Below are 19181 nucleotides of genomic sequence, written 5' to 3' on the forward strand. Positions count from 1 at the left end.
GGAGACGCTGATGAGAGGGATGTGCTAAGCCCTGCCCCTTTCACAGAGATAGGTACAAAAGCCCAGGCTGTAGGGAGGTGGCTAGATCTCTGCTACTGATCCACAGCCAGGAATTCGTCTCTGATGTTGCACTCCATATGCTTTGTGAAAATATGCTTATAAATGTGTAACTGGAATATGCTTTACGCAAAGGGTCTCTTGTAAGGTATCATTACAAAGTTTATAATCTATTGTGTTCATCCTATTTGTTTTCATGTATTATTTCTGTGTCTGGACTTAGAAGAATAAGATATGAACATGTATTACTAATGTAAACATATTAAGTAGAAGCCATAAAGGGTGCTTTAGAATCAATTGGTTGTAAATGGCTCTGTTTACTTGTAAGCCTTCCTGCATATGTGGGTGCCAGCCAGTGAGTAATGAAGTCTCACAGGACATGTGAACACGTCACCTGGTACTGAAATCCATCTTAAACCTGGTGCTTCTCCATTTAGAAGGAAGGGTGGGAATCCAGAGAGAGACAACGATTCCTGCCTTGTGCCAAAGATATAAAAGGGGGTGGAACAGAACAAAGGGGGCTGCCAGTCATGAGAAATCCCCCTAGTTACTACCTGAGCTGGAACTAACAAGGACTGTACTGGAGAAAGGATTGGGCCCAGATTAGGAAGCAGTCTAATCTGTGAAAGAAGCTTATTGGAACATCTGACGGTGAGATTTATCTGTATTCAGTTTCTTAATGTATTAGGCTTAGACTTGTGTGTTTTGTTTTATTTTGCTTGGTAACTTACTTTGTTCTGTCTGTTATTACTTGAAACCACTTAAATCCTACTTTTTATACTTAATAAAATCACTTTTGTTTATTAATTAGCCCTGAGTAAGTGATTAATACCTGGAGGAGCAAATAGCTATGCATATCTCTCTATCAGTGTTAGAGGGGGCAGACAATTTATGAGTTTACCCTATCTAAGCTTTATACAGAGTAAAATCAATTTATTTGGGGTTTGGATCCTACTGGGTGCTGGAGACAGGTAACCTGCTGAGTGGTTTTCAGTTAAAGCCTGCAGCTTTGGGGGCACGGTTCAGACCTGGATCTGTGTTGCAGCAGAATGGAGCATCTGGCTCAACAAGGCAGGGTTCTGAAGTCCCAAGCCATCAGGGAAAATGGGCTCAGAGGTAATTTCAGCACATCAGGTGACAGCCCCAAGGGGTCTCTGTGACTGAACCCGTCACACCCTCTTCTGGAGTGAGGGAGCTTAGACACCTGAGGTGTTTCCTGTGAGAATGACTTAGGCAGGCACCTGCCTCCACACAAAATGGAGGGCAGAGAAGGAAGGAGTGGGAGACCTAGGTTCAATTCCCCCATCCCATCCCATCCCAACCCCCTGCTTGAGAGGGAGAAAGGAACTGAAGAAGGGTCTCCCAACTCTTAGAGTGCTCTGAGCTCTGGGGTATTCTGGTGTGGTGCTCCCTCAGTCGAGTCTTTTCCACTGTGTATACACACTTACAGAGAGAGAAAGTGAGAATAACTGTAGCCCAGTGATTCAGGAACCCACCTGGGAGATCAGGATCCAGTCCCCCTGCTCCAACTCATAGGCACCAACTCTGTGGGTGCTCCAAGGCTGCTTAGCACCCACCGGCAGCTAGCACCTCCCGCCTGCTGGCACCCCTCTGATCAACTCCTCCCTCCCCTTCTCGCCTGCTGTGATCAGTTGTTCCGCAACACGCAGGAAGCGCTGGGGAGGGGAGAGGAGTGGGGCAAGGGGGAGCACTCAAGGGAGGCAGGGTGGGTCTGGGTCAGGTGGGGTCGGGGCCTGGGGTGGGGTTGGGTGGGGGGTTGAGCACCCCCAGGGCCCGGAGGATGCTGGCACCTGTGCTCCAATTACTCTTTCATTACTAGTGGCACCTTAGAGACTAACCAATTTATTTGAGCATGAGCTTTCGTGAGCTACAGCTCACTTCATCAGATGCATACCGTGGAAACTGCAGCAGACTTTATATAAACACAGAGAATATGAAACAATACCTCCTCCCACCCCACTGTCCTGCTGGTAATAGCTTATCTAAAGTGATCAACAGGTGGGCCATTTCCAGCACAAATCCAGGTTTTCTCACCCTCCACCCCCCCACACAAATTCACTCTCCTGCTGGTGCTAGCCCATCCAAAGTGACAACTCTTTACATAATCAAGTCGGGCTATTTCCTGCATAAATCCAGGTTTTCTCACATCCCCCCCAGCGAGAAACTGCTGAATTGGAATTCATTTGCAAATTGGATACTATTAATTTAGGCTTAAATAGAGACTGGGAGTGGCTAAGTCATTATGCAAGGTAGCCTGTTTCCTCTTGTTTTTTCCTACCCCCCCCCCCCCCCCAGATGTTCTGGTTTAACTTGGATTTAAACTTGGAGAGTGGTCAGTTTAGATGAGCTATTACCAGCAGGAGAGTGAGTTTGTGTGTGTATGGGGGTGGGGGGGATGTGAGAAAACCTGGATCTATGCAGGAAATAGCCCGACTTGATTATGTAAAGAGTTGTCACTTTGGATGGGCTAGCACCAGCAGGAGAGTGAATTTGTGTGGGGGGGTGGAGGGTGAGAAAACCTGGATTTGTGCTGGAAATGGCCCACCTGTTGATCACTTTAGATAAGCTATTACCAGCAGGACAGTGGGGTGGGAGGAGGTATTGTTTCATATTCTCTGTGTGTATATAAAGTCTGCTGCAGTTTCCACGGTATGCATCCGATGGAGTGAGCTGTAGCTCACGAAAGCTCATGCTCAAATAAATTGGTTAGTCTCTAAGGTGCCACAAGTACTCCTTTTCTTTTTGCGAATACAGACTAACACGGCTGTTCCTCTGAAATCTTTCATTACTATTTTGGAAAGATATTAACTCAACCCTTACTACCAGGGTAGACTTTCAAAATGACCTGCAAAGGAGAAAAAAACCTGGGGCTTGTGCCCTTCTTTCTGATTAATAATGACTGTATCTGAAGCAGTTTTTTGTGGCTTTTTGTATTAACAATTCAGATCCTGTCTAGACTGGAAGGCTCTAATTTGACCGGAAAACTAGTACTATAACAGCCTCACGGGAGCTGAGACAGTACACGTTGCACAGCTGAGAGGGGAAGGTATTTTTTCTCTCAACTGTTAAAACTTTCAAGGCTCATCTACACACAGTGGTGCAACAAATGTGTTTACATCCGTACAACTTGTTCCTGTAAATTTTAAAATGTAGGCTGAACACACATAAAATTAACATCTTCAGTGGTATCTGTACAACTGTGTTTGTAGGCCTTATCTTTCTCAAGGATTAATTAACATTTTGGATAAAGGAAACTTTGACATTAAACATTTAAGACATTCACCTCTTCAACTAAGCTGTCAAGAGTTCATAGCAAACATCCCCAAGGCATTCCAGGGGAGAGCAAATTCCTCACCTTTCTAAAGAAAAACAAACAAGCAGGGGAAAACATTCATAAAAACCAGATTCACCATTCAGGCCTGTATACATCATCATGAAGAATTAAAAACAAAGACCTTTGCAAGTTATTTTTTAAAATGACTTTGCCATGCTTCCCTATGCCTCTCCACCCCACCTGGTCTCTGCCACATGCGTATCAGTAAATTCACTGGTAGAGGTTTATTAGTCATTAAAATTCTGTCCTTAATTATCTGCCCTGGTTATCTGAATCACTATGAGCACTGGGATACAAGTGTTTCAATTTTAATTTTGGGGGCAATTTTATCTAATAAATTATCTCGCAGGAAATGTACTCCTAACCTGCTAGAAAGAACTTGAGCAGCGTTGGTCTATATTTCCATTAAGTTCCCAAACTCACATTCCAGAATACATTCACTACAGATTTACCCCAGGTGTTGGCTGCCCCATCCTCCTTCAATCTACACAAAAAAAGCCTCTAACTCAGGCTTGAGGGTACATTAAGCCAGGGTAGTTGGCACAGCCAAAGGTATAGGCTTGAGCTCAGATTTCACTTCAACCTGGACTGGCAACCCACCTACACTGCAGTCAGGATGCAGGCTAATCAAGCCCAGGTGCTATTACTCCTCCTATGCTATCCCACAAGTTTTCCTGAGTTATATTTCTTGTCTATCTCCTCCTTTAAATCACCTACACTGACCCAGCATTTTAACCTCACATTTGCTTGTTCCGTTCCTGCTGTGCTTCCACTGCATTCGAACAGAGACACTACCAAAGAAATCCTCCTATCATGCTGCCAGTTGGCCAAAAACTAATGCCAGTCTTCTGGTAAAGCTGTGGTGTGAGGTCAGTAAGACCCATCATTTTGGGGAGCATGCCCCAAATGACAATTTTATGAGTGGTGGACACAAGGAAACGCAGAGGCAGAAAAGTCATCTGAGGGTGCCACGAATCACTTGGTGGTTTGTCATTATGGAATTCAGCCTGCATTCTCGTTAGAAGCCCTTGCTGCCAAATGCTGTTCACTTTCTCCTTCAGAGCTGTCTGCATTAATAATGAATAGCTCCATTTGGAAGTTATTTACATAAAGTACTATTCTTGTATCATTATTGCCAGACAGCAGCTCCATGCTAGGCGAGACAGAAAGATGGGGGAGAACATCCTGCGAATGACTTCATAGAGCAGCCCAGTTTAATGCACCACTAAGAACCATGGGATAGCCTGCCAGAAACCCATCGTACAGCAGCATTGCAGCTGCATGGGTCTGACACGGACAGGACTGTGCAGTAGGGATGCTTGGTGAGACAAGTCCAGGCTAACTCTGCAGTGAAGATGTACCCTCGAAGGTGTGACTGAGAAAGGGGCTCCACAGAATGAACTCAACTAAGGAGCAAGCAGTAGCATTCTGGTCAGCTTACTGCAAATGATCCGCAGTTAGGTTGTTTAAAACCAATGAGTGAACAAAAGCGGCTTGATTTCAAATACTATTTTATGCTTTTTTCCTCATATATATTTCTATTTTAAGGCCACTAGTTAACAGTGTGGCCTGTATACTAGAGCCTATATTTTCAAAAGGAAAAATAGCAAAAAGTCATTTTTTAGAGATGTGCCTGTTAAAACATACATTTTTGTTTGTTAGTGTTGGATCACATTAAAGAAGTTCTGTATTAAAATCACAAATGAGTTTGATTCCCCATAGTTTAAATTCCAGGGTATTACTAATTAAGAGGTCTCTTGGGTTTTGGTACTGTTTCTCTCCCTCTATGTGTGAAATCTGCAAGCTGCTAATTGTGTTAGTACACTCTAAGACAGAGTCTGCTCTCAAAGCAATTCTTTGTAACAACAACTACTCACACAGAGAGAGACTCAAAGCAATACTCTGTAACAATAGAAACAGCACCCAGAGACTCCCCGCCCTTTTGTTGTATTCATCTCGCTTTGTTAACAATTGTGATTAAAATAGAGATAGAGGATTTATGTGGATGGATGCTTTGTGTGGATAATAACTGAATGATCAGAGAGGTGCCAGCCTAAGAATCCAGTGTCCATCGGCTGAAGAAGGCGTCAAGTGGAAATAACCAGAGGACGCCGGAGGGCAGACTGGAATCCACCCAACAGCCTCAAGAATGGGAGAACCAAAGAACAAGATAACATCTGGCAGCACAGAGCCATCAGGAATGTGACATCTGCTGATTGATTCAGCAACAGTATGATGAAGCAATTCCCATAGACTGGCATAGGAAGAAATTCCTATAAAAATGGACTCTAGAAAATGAGAACTTTGGGGTCTGATTCTGCAAACCAACTTCCAGGAGCATCAGATGAGCATCTGACAAGGCCCTGCTCCCTCCTCATGTCCAGGCCACCTGGCCAGTGGCTTGGCATGAGCAACTCTAAGGCTGGTAACTATGATAACAACCTTGCAGAACCTGTGTGTGTGTATGAATGAATGTGTGAATAAATATGAAATTGAATGGAATGTTATAGCTATAACTAACTGCTTACTATGATTCTTTCTGTATTCACAGTAAATGTGGTATTTTGCCTTTTCCCCTTGAATAAGCTCCTGCTGGTTTTTATTTTATTTTATTGGTATAACATTTGCACAGATAGCGCAAAAATGGTTGGACAGACTTGAGCCATTAGAGAATATTTGCTCTTTTAGGGAATAGAATAAACCGTGATAAGCTTCCCTTCAATTCTGTAAGAAAAAGCTGTACCTTTATACATAAAAAATTGATTAAGGGCAGAAAATATACAACAGATCATGAAATTCCAATCTTAATTCATGCATATGTGGTACTCTTTTTGCTACAAAGTACAACTTATATTTTGAACTTCCTAGATTTCATTTAGTGTGTGTCACAAATGTATCATTATTTAAACATGGGTAGAAGGACTTTGTATTTCAGTTTGAAGAAGATACCATGAAATTGCCTAGCAGAGGGAGTTTTGAGTTCAGAAAACACAGCTACAGTTTCTAGATAACAATTGACTAGAAGCAGTTTTCGACACCTATTTCAGCCCAAAATTATAGTGCCACAAAGCTTGTTACAGTGAATGGACAATCCATCCTGCCAACTAGCAGCCATAATTTTCAACCATTAAAATAATTATGCTAGCAACAGCAATTTACTTTAAAAATCTCTGCATGTTTCAAAAATTGTAACATTGTTTTAGAAAGATCGGTTTCCTTATTACAGAACGAAAAATTATGCAAAGATTGTGACAGAGGCTCTTTGGCAAATGGTCCTCTATTTTTTGCAAGTGACTCCTCTCAGACTTGACAAACTCACTACACCAAACATGTCTTGCAGGTTATCTGCCCATAAAGGGTAACATGTAAGAAATCTACAGAAAGGTCGTAATTTGTCAAGATTCCTAATCATTGCAAGAGGTATGTATGGGTTATATTTAAGGAATAATGTAATTACATTGAAAATATGCTTGGTGGATATGGAGTAAAAGTAGGCCAACAGCGGATAACGTCTCAGCGCTTGTCTACACATCCATCCATGCAGCTGTAGCGCTTAGCGAAGATGCGATCTATGCTGATAGGAGAGCTTCTCCCATCGGCGCATAGGTACTCCACTTCCTCCAGAGGTGGTAGCTGTATCAACGGGAGAAGTCCTTCCATTGACATAGTGCTGTTTACATCAGGAGTTCAGTCAGTATAACTGAATCGCTCAGGGGTGTGGAATTTCCGCACCTCTGAGCAATGTAGTTATAGCAGTATGACAAGTCTGTAGTGTGACCAAGCCTTAGTGATGGCCAATTCAAACAGGAGGGAGTTTTCAGCACACTCTGGTTAGCTGGTGATGTAATGCAAGGCTCAGTGGTCTACTATGCTCCATCCCTAAACTTTAAATTAACTTTAAAACTATCAGAAACAACTGAAACCATGTGGAGGTAAAAAAGGAACATTACAACAGACTGTCACCCTGCCTATGAATAAAGACAAATCACTGTTTCAGTATATCAAAGGCTGGGGAAAGACAGTTTCTTTTTAATGAGAAGACATCTTGAGGAGCGAGTGTTCTCATGAAAATTGGATCCTGGTTCCTGTGAAGCCAGCCAGCTCTGCAACAGACTGACCTTTGAAGGGGGATAAGTGGAGAAACATACTTTATTAGACAGGAAAGGTAGCTACTGATAAGTGTAGACCCAAGGTCGCATTTTATAATTTTGGTTTATGTTGTAACCATTCGTTTCCATCACTCTTTTTTCTTTCTACTAGAATCTCTCCCCTTTCTTAATTAAACCTTCTTTTATTTTATTACCAGTGCTGTGTGTTATACAGGAGAGGTGGTTTAAGGTAAAACTGGTAAACTGGGAAACACTGTATGGTAATGATAAAAATACTGATTTCTTCAATGCACTTTTGTAATTGAGATTCAATTACACCAGAGTCATAAGGAACTGAAATTATTTCCTTTTATATTGGATTGACTACAGAGTCTTTTTAAAATGCAAACATCAAATCCTTAACCAGCATTAAGCAACAGGGGTGTAATTAATAACTTTAATACATAGCAACTTTCTTCTTCAATATGTTTTATAAACTAAGGCCCTAGTCGAGTGATCAGATCTATGCAGACCGACCCTCAAATCAGTGCAAAGAGTTTTGTGATTACAATGGGGCTCTGCCTGAACAAAATGTTTGTCTGTATAGCTCTGAAGGCAAGATTGGGGCTTAGGGTACATCGCCAATGTGTTTTAAAACCCATGGCAGCAAGTCTCAGAGCCCAGGTCTACAGACTCAGACTCTTCCTAGGATGCTAAAAGCAGCAGTGTAGATGTTGCGGCTCAGGCTGGAGTTCAGGTTCTGAAGCTCAGGGAGGCGGGTGTGCTTCAGAGCCTGAGCTCCAGCCCAAGCTGCAATGCCTACATAGCTATATTTAGCGCCATAGTGCAAACCCAAGTCTGTAGCGTAGACTATTTAATGTATATGTACCCTAAGAGGCATGGTCCTGCAGATACTATTTAGTGTAGTGCTCATCGCTGACACTCACTGACTATTTTTCACAACTGTCAGCTATGATACAGATGTTCCTAAACTCCCAGATCATGTGCTCGAGCCACTTACTTAGGCACAAATACCCTGTTAGTGGAGTTAATGCTTCATTTTCTGACTTGGCAATACTCAAAGTATGCCTTTTTTCATTTGTTTTACACTAAGATTGTGAAACTCTGAACTTTGTTTATGCTCCATGTGTTAGTCACTAGAAGTATTTTACAGTTCATTTTTGTTGTCTAATTGCAAATGCATTCACTATATATTCTCCAGCACTGCATACTTCAATTAAATGCTATCACACTGACGAGCCAACATTTGTGCTACAATGTGGGACATCTAACTAATTTTGAAACTTGACATCCTGACTCCAAATATGAAACTTTCTCCTTTGTGCCTGGACCTAGGGAGCAAAATGGTGTAATCTAGTTGGTGATTTCATGGGAGTTGGACTCTTAATAAGAAGAGCAAAGAGCAAAACTAATAACTGTTAAAAATGACACACTATGGGCAAGATCCAGCCTTAATTTCATTTGGCTGACTTCAGTGAAGTTACCCTGAGGTGAATTTGATCCAGTACATTTCACTTTTTTATTAAATTGAGCAGTTTAGACTAAAGAATATATCTTCATACTTTCAACTAACAAGAAATCACTCACAACATTACAATAATGTTCTTCACATTTGTTTAGGGATATTTTAAAACAACAAACCATTCTTTGCAGTAATTACCGAAGCTGTTTCTACTTTGGCACATGGCTAACAAGGATGTGAACGGACAACAAGACATATTATAGTACTAGGAAGTGCTTAGTTTTGTAAATTACAGCCGGTACTTAAAGAATTATAGTATATAACCACATGAATACGCAACTCTCTTCAAGACTGCTATAACCTGCTGACTAGAAAAGATGAAAGAAACTCTTACCCCAGAAAGCTAGGATACAATCCAAGTATTTCATGGCTAATAGGTTCCACATCAGAAGCATAATTTACAGTGGTTCTCAAACTGTGGGTTGGGACCCCAAAGTGGGACCCCAAAGCCTGAGGCCTTCAGCCCTGGGTGGCAAGGCTCAGGTTACAGGCCTCCTGCCTGGGGCAGAAGCCACTGGACTTCGACTTTGCCCCCAACCCCACCCCACCACCCAGGGCAGCAGGAGTTGGGGCAGGCTCAGGCTTCGGTCTCCCTTCCTGGGGTCATGTAGTAATTTTTGTTGTCAGAAGGGGGTCCTTCTAAATGAAGTCTGAGAATCCCTAGAATGAATTAGACTTGGAGCCACACATGGAAAACTCAATCTGAAGGCTCTCAAGAGTTTTCATCCCCACACGGAACACAGTTATTTTGCCTTCTGTGCCAGAGACCCACGTTCAGTCTCTAACGAGAGGTAGGATGGCCTACTGGTTAGGGTCCATTTATTCTTTTACGTAGAGACTGTCTGGTTTGGCCAATGTACATGGCAGAGGGGCATTGCTGGCACATGATGGCATATATCATATTGGTAGATGTGCAGGTGAACGAGCCTCTGATAGTGTGGCTGATGTGATTAGGCCCTATGATGGTGTCTCCTGAATAGATATGTGGACACAGTTGGCAACGGGCTTTGTTGCAAGGATAGGTTCCTGGGTTAGTGTTTTTGTTGTGTGTGGTGTGGTTGCTGGTGAGTATTTACGTAAAAGAATAAATGGACACAAATCAGATGTCAAGAATTATTACATTCAAAAACCAGTCAGAGAACACTTCAATCTCTCTGGTCACTCGATTACAGACCTAAAGGTCGCAATATTACAACAAAAAAACTTTAAAAACTGACTCCAACGATAGACTGCTGGATTGTAATTAATTTGCAAACTGGACACCATTAAATTAGGCTTGAATAAAGACTGGGAATGGATGCGTCATTACACAAAGTAAAACTATTTCCCCATGTTCCCCCCCCCCCCCCAACTGTTCCTCACACGTTCTTGTCAACTGCTGGAAATGGCCCATCTTTATTATCACTACAAAAGGCTTTTTGGTTTTTTTCCTTTCTCCTCCTGCTGGTAATAGCTTATCTTAACTGATCACTTTTGTTATAGTGTGTATGGTAACATCCATTGTTTCATGTTCTCTGTGTGTATATATATCTTCCTACTGTATTCTCCACTGCATGCATCTGATGAAGTGGGTTTTAGCCCACGAAAGCTTATGCTCAAATAAATTTGTTAGTCTCTAAGGTGCCACAAGTACTCCTGAAAGATTTTTGAATGGCAGTTTTGACATTATCCCATTCAATCTACTTTTAACATAATTATAATATTGGCTGTATCTTGTGATAGAAATAAACTGCATATACTTGTAAATATACAATAATTTTTTAAAAGTCTGAGTTCAATCACGTTTTCAGGAATGTTTACAGCTGAAAATGTGTCTCTCTCTACATATTCTCTGGAGTATTTAAAAGTAGCACAGGAACTCATCATGAATATACTCACTTGACAGATTAGTCCAGCTCCCATGAAGTCTACTGCAAACCCCCGTTACAATATCCTTTGCTACAATACTGTCTACAATGTCTCTGAAATTCAGCATTTCACAAGAGCAAGAGACACAGCACAAATGTATTTTCATAGAATGTAGTAACCCACCACCCAGTTTTTCCTTATGTGGTTTAAGTTTCACAGGAATATTACCATCAATAATGCACCATACACAATGCCACAAAAATAAACAATATGCTAATATGAACAGCATTTGATTCCTCAATGTAATGCAAAAATCTGAAGCCACTGAATGAAGATATATACCATCAACATTTCCCACCAGACACATTCAAGAGACACATACTCGTTAAAGTTCCAATAACAACAATAAACTAACATACATTGACGTGTTTCTGTTTTCTGTGCCCCTTGTAATTATAAGCCATTTAGGATTATGATAAATGAGGCTCTCCTCCTCTTGGATCCTGCAACGAAGTCATAAAGCTGAATTTGTTAAAATTAGGTCTGTGGCAACAGAGTGATGAAGTCCATACAGGAGTAACTTCACTGCAAGACCAGGCAGAAGGAGAAGCTGGAATGGGATGGAGAAAGATCTTATTCAAACATATCTTTAACAAAGCAAGCAAAATATACAAACAAATCTCTAGGTTGACAAAAATGCTTTGTGTGTAGGTGTTCTTATTTCAAATTCACCGCAGCGCAAAAGCACACTTTTGTGTACAACTCTGCTCTTGTTGTAACCTGGGTCTTTTCAGATATCTTAAGGAAGACCTCTCTCCCACCAGAAACTATACGCTTATTCCACATACTTCCTCTATAAAAAAAAGTTAAGAAACTTATAGCTTTAATCTGTCAGGTTTCATACCTTGCATACTCCTAAACATGCAGCTATTTATACATGTTCTCCTGCAACAGGATATTTACCAAAATTATAGATTTTGTAAGCAGTGGCCACTTTGCACAATCAGTTCTGAACTTGCAAAAAGGCAAATCTTTCCATACAGTATGCATAATAATCAATTGGTCTCACTCAGCTCAGGGGTGTCCAAAGTTTGTCCATTAGTTTATAACAGCTATCCCCACACCCAAGATGCCTTGAAAAGCACACACATATGGCAGCTGAATTCCACTACAGTCTCAACCACAGCAACAACAATACCTCCATTCTCCCACCTGCTATTACTATCTGTCAATTAACAATATTGTTCCATTTTGCACTAGGGATGTAAAACGTTAACCAGTTAACTGATAAGCATCAGTCTTACCGGGAATATATTTGGTTAACATTTAAATGCCTAATGTGCACATTAAAAATGCCGCAGCAACAGTATTTCATAGTGTATGTAGAACTAGGTTCCGCATTGTTAGGAGTCAGGACCACTGATATGGAACTGACATCATAGGTGTGGGAACTAGGGGTGCTGCAGCACCCCCACGTTTTACACAAACAGGGGGCCCCGGGCGCAGGGCCGGCAGCTGGGACCCGAGTAAAATGTGGGGGTGTTGCAGCACCCTCTGCACCCATAGTTCCCACTCCTACGTTGTGAACTCGTTAACGCTTAAATGTTTAACCGATACAATTTTAATAGCTTAAATGGTTACTTTTGTAAAACACTATTTACATCCCTATTTTGCACCAGTGTTTTTCTGTCTGCCAGTGTCTCAGACCTCAGGCTATCACCTGCCTCATGGTAGAATCAGGTGATTCTCCCACTCTCAGACAGGGCCTTGGACTGCAGTCCCCTGTGTATCAACCATGACTACCTCTGCAGGACTGAGTTATCTTCAGTGCTTGCAGTTCTGTTCTCTCTAGGGGGAAAGGACAGCAGTATCCAGTAGCCACATGGCCCTTTTAAAGCAAAGTATAATTAAATTAGAGATTTCAGAGAAAACAGACCTGAAAAAGACAGCAGTCCATACATATGCCATCCTCCACACAGCCTGTGTGTGTGTGTGAGCCAGTCCTCCTGATAGCCCAGGACGACTGACCTCCCCTCCTCTCCTGAGAAGGGTTTTTAACTGTTTAGTGTTCTTTTCATCTCTTCCTTCCCAGCACTGGCTGAACAGCTGTGTCACTATGACCTGGGGCCTGGAAGTATGCCATTGTCTTGTAATTGCCCCCAATGTTTGCTGAGAGTTGCTTATCTATAACTATTGTGTTTTTCTTACCGCCCTTACTAAACTAGAGCAATCACATTCATACAGGAAAGTCTTATAGCCCAACATACAATAACTTCTCCTCCCTGGCCAGGTCACATGTAGTGTTCATAAAATTATTACATCTCCTCAAAGTTCTCAGATTATTACACAGCAGCTTCCCATCCACAGCACCAACCATGAACACCATCCCCAGTGCCCCCAGCCATTCCCCCACTGTTTTAGGAAGCAGCCCCTGGAACTCCTGGAATTGGGAAGGAGGCACGCGGGGGGGGGGGGGGGGGGGAGGAGACACGACACAGCCCACCCATCATTCAGGCTTGTGTGCACAGTGCTTAAAAACTTACAGTTCTAATATGAAAAAACACTAAAATGACCCTAAATCCAACGTTTAAATAAAACAGAAGCTGCCCACTGTGCCAGATCTACTTAGGACCCACCTCCCTACTTAATTTTTTTTTAAAGACAGTCCATGTTTATTTAAGAGATATCAGTCAACGATGAAAAGTAGGAATTCCATGGACAAATTTCAGCCAGCACCCAAATTCAAAGATTTCCTCTTAAAAACTAATAAAGAGAAACCGAACATTCTACACCCAAAATTCAAAGAACATAAAAAATCTGACCCTGTGTACCATTTTATCCAGAAACAAAAAGGAACTTACGCCACAATTTAAGCCCATTTTAGAACATAGCTCGAACGGTGGAGCTGTTATCAGGCACTTCTATAATGCTCAAATACGCACCATTTAAACATGCGTTAATGACACACCAAATTTCTGTTCTGAGACTACAGAAAGCACGGTCACTTTGGGCCAGTTTACACTGGCAATGCCAAAGTGCTGCTGCGTCAGCGCTTTAACGTGCCTCATGTGGTTCTGGCACAGCGCCGGGAGCTCTAAAAAAACCCACCTCCGTGAGGAGCGCGGCTCCCGACACGGGGGGTGTGGCTCCCAGTGCTGGTGCACTGTCTACTCTGGTGCTTTACAGCCCTGAAACTTGCTGTGCTCAGGGGGGTGTTTTTTTACACCCCGAGCAAGAAAGTTGCAGCGCTGTAAAGTGCCAGTGAAGACAAGACCTTTGCTTCAAAACATTTTGTCACTGCACAGGCTATCATCATTTTTCTGGTATCATTTGTCTCCCAATGTTCTCCAGCTGATGAAAAAAATGAACTAACTGTGGTGTGTAACAGGTGTCAGAGTTAACTAAGACCAGCTGCACAATCTCTTCATGGAGAGTCTTTTACAGCCAATTAAAAATTGCACAGTATTTTCAAGGTGTTTCAAACCTTTGGGCAGCAGTGGAGCTCAATTGGAGGATTACTTTTCTGATTATATGCAGAAAACACATTAATGGCAATGCGAGTTATGCACACAGAGTGAGGGCAGAATACATCCGCGAAGGAACTCCAAATGAGAAACAGTGTTGCCAACTTTTGAGGTTTTGCCATGATAAGCGTTACAATATTTGGTGTTTTTCCTGCCCAGCTGCTGGAATAAATGGACTGTATGAGAATCTCAGCTTTCAGTTTAAAAAGGGAGTTACTAGCCTACGTGGCTGTGGAAAAAGACATGGAAACTTGACATGAATACACTGTAAGGGCTCCAAAACAAGGAGGCAAATAAAAAGAATCCAAAGTGTATTTTAAAAAATAATCCTGTTATTTTTAAACCAAACTCACAATTGCCTTGGTGTTGGCAATATTGGAAAGCAACTCCCTACGTCTCCCAGGTTTTCAGCGTTCTTGCCAGACAGCAAAAATATCTGATTTAAAAACAGCAGAAACTTCGAAAACATAGTGAAGTTAGTTTACCTTGCTGCACTCTTAAGTCTAGGAACATGAGAAATGCTACACCAGATCAGATCAATGGTACATCGAATAATCTGGTGCCTGGTCACTGAAAGAGCTTCAGAGAAAAGAACAAGAAACTCCATAAACAGACGATGATGGTAATCTCTCCACAGTAAAAGTTGCTGCTTAATCTAAGGCTTGTTTTATGCCTTAAATTTTAAAGGTTATATGCCACATATATATATAGTGTCAGTTGTCTGATTCTTCAATCTCTAGATTTTGTATGTAATATACTACTGCTTTTAACAAAACATAACAGATCAGAGCCTTCTTTTGATTTGGCCTTTCATCAGAACTTGTCATGGTGGACAGGCCCTAAAGATGAACCACTTCCTCCATTTAGAAAAGCCCTATTTTTAACTTTGACAATATTAGCAGTATTTAATAAATCCTGGTATAGACAAGAATAATGCAGGCTGCATTACAGTGGGTGGGGAGTCTTAAAATTATAATTTGGAACAGAACAAAAATGCAGAGGAATCAGAATTTCCAGAATGACACACACAGCATAAAACCACAACAGAAAACACTAAAAAGCTTGCTGTAAGTGCTTTGACATTAATATTTTACTACAACTTGAAAAAAAAGAATTTGTTAACCATGCAAGCTATGCAGAGTATGTTGTGTGCCTTTAAATGAGAAAAAAAGAATCTGGAGGTTACAATATGATTTAATTCCAGTACTATATACAGCTTCTGATTTACGGAGGCCCTAACCACTGCATGCACAACAGTCACTAATGCTATAAAGCCCAGAAGTCTGCAGCTTTATCATCCACTCTAACAATCAGAATTGTTAAAAAGTTAAAAAAAAGTTAAAAAGTTAAAAAGGAGTGAGTCTAGGCTGACTTTTCAAACTTATTAAAATTCTCTGGATATAGATCCATTTTCTTTGCTCAATATTTTACTTGTATGTTTGCCTGTAAATATCAGTATGAGAAAAACTTTTTTGAACTGGGCACTATAAGCACAAGGTAAATTGACTGAAAAATCATATTTTCATTAAGCAGTTGTGAAATGCTAGCTTGCAATTTACTGCCACAGTCCCAGCAGAAACTCCTACTCTGTCAATAACAGTACACCAGGATGACTATTTTTAATTTTACATAAGCATAAGAACACCTTTGTCAAAAAACTGTACAAAATCAGTTACCTAGCTCTTTCTATAGACACACGACTTGCTCTCCATCTGAAGTGCAGGCATAAAATTCAAGTTTCTTTTGATCCAGATTATAATACAAGTACATTTTTTTAAAAAAACAACAAAACCCACTACTTTGATTTGTGACCATGACAAGCAAGAAATGGTCACTATTAGGCCTAGAATGAAAATCACGACACAGTACTGTTGCGGTTACCAAGCAAACAGCACCTCTGACCCCTCCTTGTGCAGTCTCTTGGCATAGAATCCTGTGACTCTCCCACTCTTAAAGTGAGCCCTGGGTTGCAGTCCCCTGTGTATCAACCACAATTTACTCCAACAAGTCTGACTTATATCCATACCCTACTAGTCTGTTCCCTCCAGGATAATGTCAGTGGTAATCAGTGACTAAACATCTTCCTTAAAGCACAGTATCATTTATTTAGAACATTTCAGAAAAAATAGATCTTAAAAGCAATCAAACACCTGGTAAACAGGCATGCATGTAGGTTGCATAACCATCTTCCATATGGAGACCCTGGAAGGACTAATTCCCTATAGACTCTTTGTTACAGCCTCGCTGTCAGCCTGTCAGAGTTCACTAACACTCTCTAGGCAACTTATGGAAACTCCCTCTCCACACATACACTTTCCCAAGGAATCAATACAGTTTAACTGTATATAGCCCTTTGATCTAGCAACTCCCCACTCTGGCAAAACACAGCTTACAACAGGAGACAGGGTCTTTGAAGCCTGCTCCATTGTTTTTCCAAGCGTATACCTAGATTTTTTTTCTGGAAAGTCACTGTGTCTCTTCCCTGTTTGTTCTTCTCACTGCCCCCTATCAAGTTAGATCAAATATTTTCATATAGGAAATTCTGATAACCCTCCACAATTAGACAAAAACTTTTCCTCACTGACCAGGTCACCTACAATATTCATCTCATTTTCATAGATTGGTATGTGGCAGCTCCACAACCCTCACACAGTTACTGATGCCAGAAAGACATCCTCTCAAAATGCTACTGTAGCAGACAAGGGTTTCTTCTTTTCAATATTCTACTTTTAAGGGGAGAAAGCCACAAAGAAGGGGACTGGCCAGTTCAGGTGATCAGTCACTTCTGGTTACTAGTTCATAGTCAAAACATGTTAGTAGTGACTATAGGTAGGTCTTCACTGTCTTTAAAGGGGCTGTGTAGTCACGGCAACAGCACTGGGAAAGAGCTCTCCCAGCGCTGTAAGAAAACTACCTCCACAAGGGAAGCAGCTCCCAGTGCTGGTGCACTGTCTACACTGCTTCTTTACAACACTGAAACTTGCAGCGTTCAGGGGGGTGTTTTTTCACACCTCTGAGCGAGACACTTGCAGTGCTGCAAAGTGGCAGTGCAGACAAGACCTAAGTGCCAGATTCAGACCCTCTCCTGCAGTCACAGGAGGGATTCACTCCAAGGAAGGGCAGGCCTGGCAGTTTCTACCAGTGAAGAACTGCTAGAATTGCAGTCAGTGCCCCACAGGAGCCCTGCTAGCAGAAGCTGCCATGGGGATGTACTAAATCAGCACATCCCCTGGCCACACCACCTTTTTGCCCAACACCATCCACTTCTTGTGCCGCACCAGCTACCCATACATCCCAGAGGGACACACTTTGTTTGTTTTAGGCTGCAGAAACTTCCTCCCAGATGACTTATGAGCTGCCAAGAATTGCACGGACTTCTACAGGAGCGTTTTATCTAGTTCATTTCAACAAGTTTCTGCAAGTGCGGACTCCAAGCTGAGTTTGCCTCAAAATTCATTACTGCTCTCTGGATGTTTGGCAACCTAGTTGATGGTCTCAGTTCATCTCCCAATGAACGTGTCAGAGCAGCATTTAGTGGCTGTCTCAGCAGAAAAGATGCCAAGGACTTAACTGTTCTATGACCTGAAGAGGCAGTCTCTCCACATCAGAGCTCAGGCACATTAGCAGGACACAGCGGCGTGCACTGCTGCTGTCTGTGCTTGTATCTATTTTGTGGACAAAGAGAGAACCTCCGTTTCAAGTACTGTCAGTCTGGTATCTTTCAGAAACAATCACTGGCAGGAATGCTCTTGTACCCATTAAATTAAAATGTTATTTTTGTTCGTTATAAATAAAAGTTAACACTAGTGAAGTCAAACAACTGAGCCAAATTACCTCTTTGTTTTCTTAGAGACAAGGTTTGGTAATCAATAGCTGAGAACCAAGTAGTAGGATTGGAAGAAGAACAAAAAAAAAAAAAAAAAAAGACGGGATAGCCTAAAGTTGGTTTACAGTTTGCAAGTGAGATGTTTTAAATATTTCCAACATCCATTAAATTGCCAGCATTCTAGGTCTCCAACAATCTGGGGATTACATACCGTATTCGTTATTTTGTCTGCCACAGAAAGATTGTGACATATTAGCATAAGACTTACAAATTTATTTAATTTGGAAGATATGTTTCCAAGAAACATTTACAGTGGGTGAAGCTTTAAACTGTTGTGTAATTAGTGAAATAGTTCATTATTCTTTATTAGTTTTTCATACCCCTCCACATTAATTCTTACCCAATGCATGACTCTACACTAATTGCAAAATCTACACAGAAAATCATAGGCCCATAACATGAACCTCCACCTGGGGTTGTTTAATTATTGTCTTGTCTTATTAAAACTATAAGCTCCTTGGGGCAGAGATAAATATCTTCTGTTACATACAGCACTGACACATTCCCATGCTCAACAAATAATGACCATTTTCTTTGACATTTACTGTTTGTCAAACAGCCATGCTCCTTTTTCTTGTGTGAATTAAGTCATAAAGTAGGGTTGAGCATTTGACCGGTCCAAAAATAACTGGTCAACTGACCAGTCAAATAATATCAAATAAAATGTCAAAAATGGTCAAATATTTTAAAACACTAATTTATTAGAACAACAACAACAAAAGGCTTAGCTAGATATTTGTACCTAATTATAAAGAACAAGTTACATAACTGAGTTATTTTAACTCAGAAAAATGCAGAAAAGAAAAGAAAAGAATAATGCATTCAAAAAAGTTGGTTACTGCCTAACAAAGAGCATTCTTGCTGGAATATGTGACAATGT

The 19181-nt window shown here is 41.3% G+C and overlaps 1 protein-coding gene across 4 annotated transcripts in view; it reads right to left on the reverse strand.

The window, feature by feature from the left end:
• Window positions 1-19181, reverse strand: part of LIMS1 (LIM zinc finger domain containing 1) — a 137759-nt gene that overhangs the window by 108025 nt on the left and 10553 nt on the right. Inside the window, exon 2 of one of the 4 annotated variants that reach the window (XM_048856667.2) lies at window positions 11311-11501. The exons of 2 other annotated variants lie outside the window; for them this stretch is intronic. Coding sequence is in view for 1 of the 2 variants with exons in the window: in XM_048856696.2 (XP_048712653.1) it covers window positions 11311-11355 (45 nt within the window). In the remaining variant the exon portion in view is untranslated. Of the gene's footprint in view, window positions 1-11310; window positions 11502-19181 lie in introns of those variants that run through there. One more of the 4 variants, XM_048856696.2, reaches the window with a different exon arrangement.

The sequence above is a fragment of the Caretta caretta genome, chromosome 1 (assembly GCF_965140235.1).
Source record: "Caretta caretta isolate rCarCar2 chromosome 1, rCarCar1.hap1, whole genome shotgun sequence".
In the NCBI taxonomy this organism is placed as follows: domain Eukaryota; kingdom Metazoa; phylum Chordata; order Testudines; family Cheloniidae; genus Caretta; species Caretta caretta.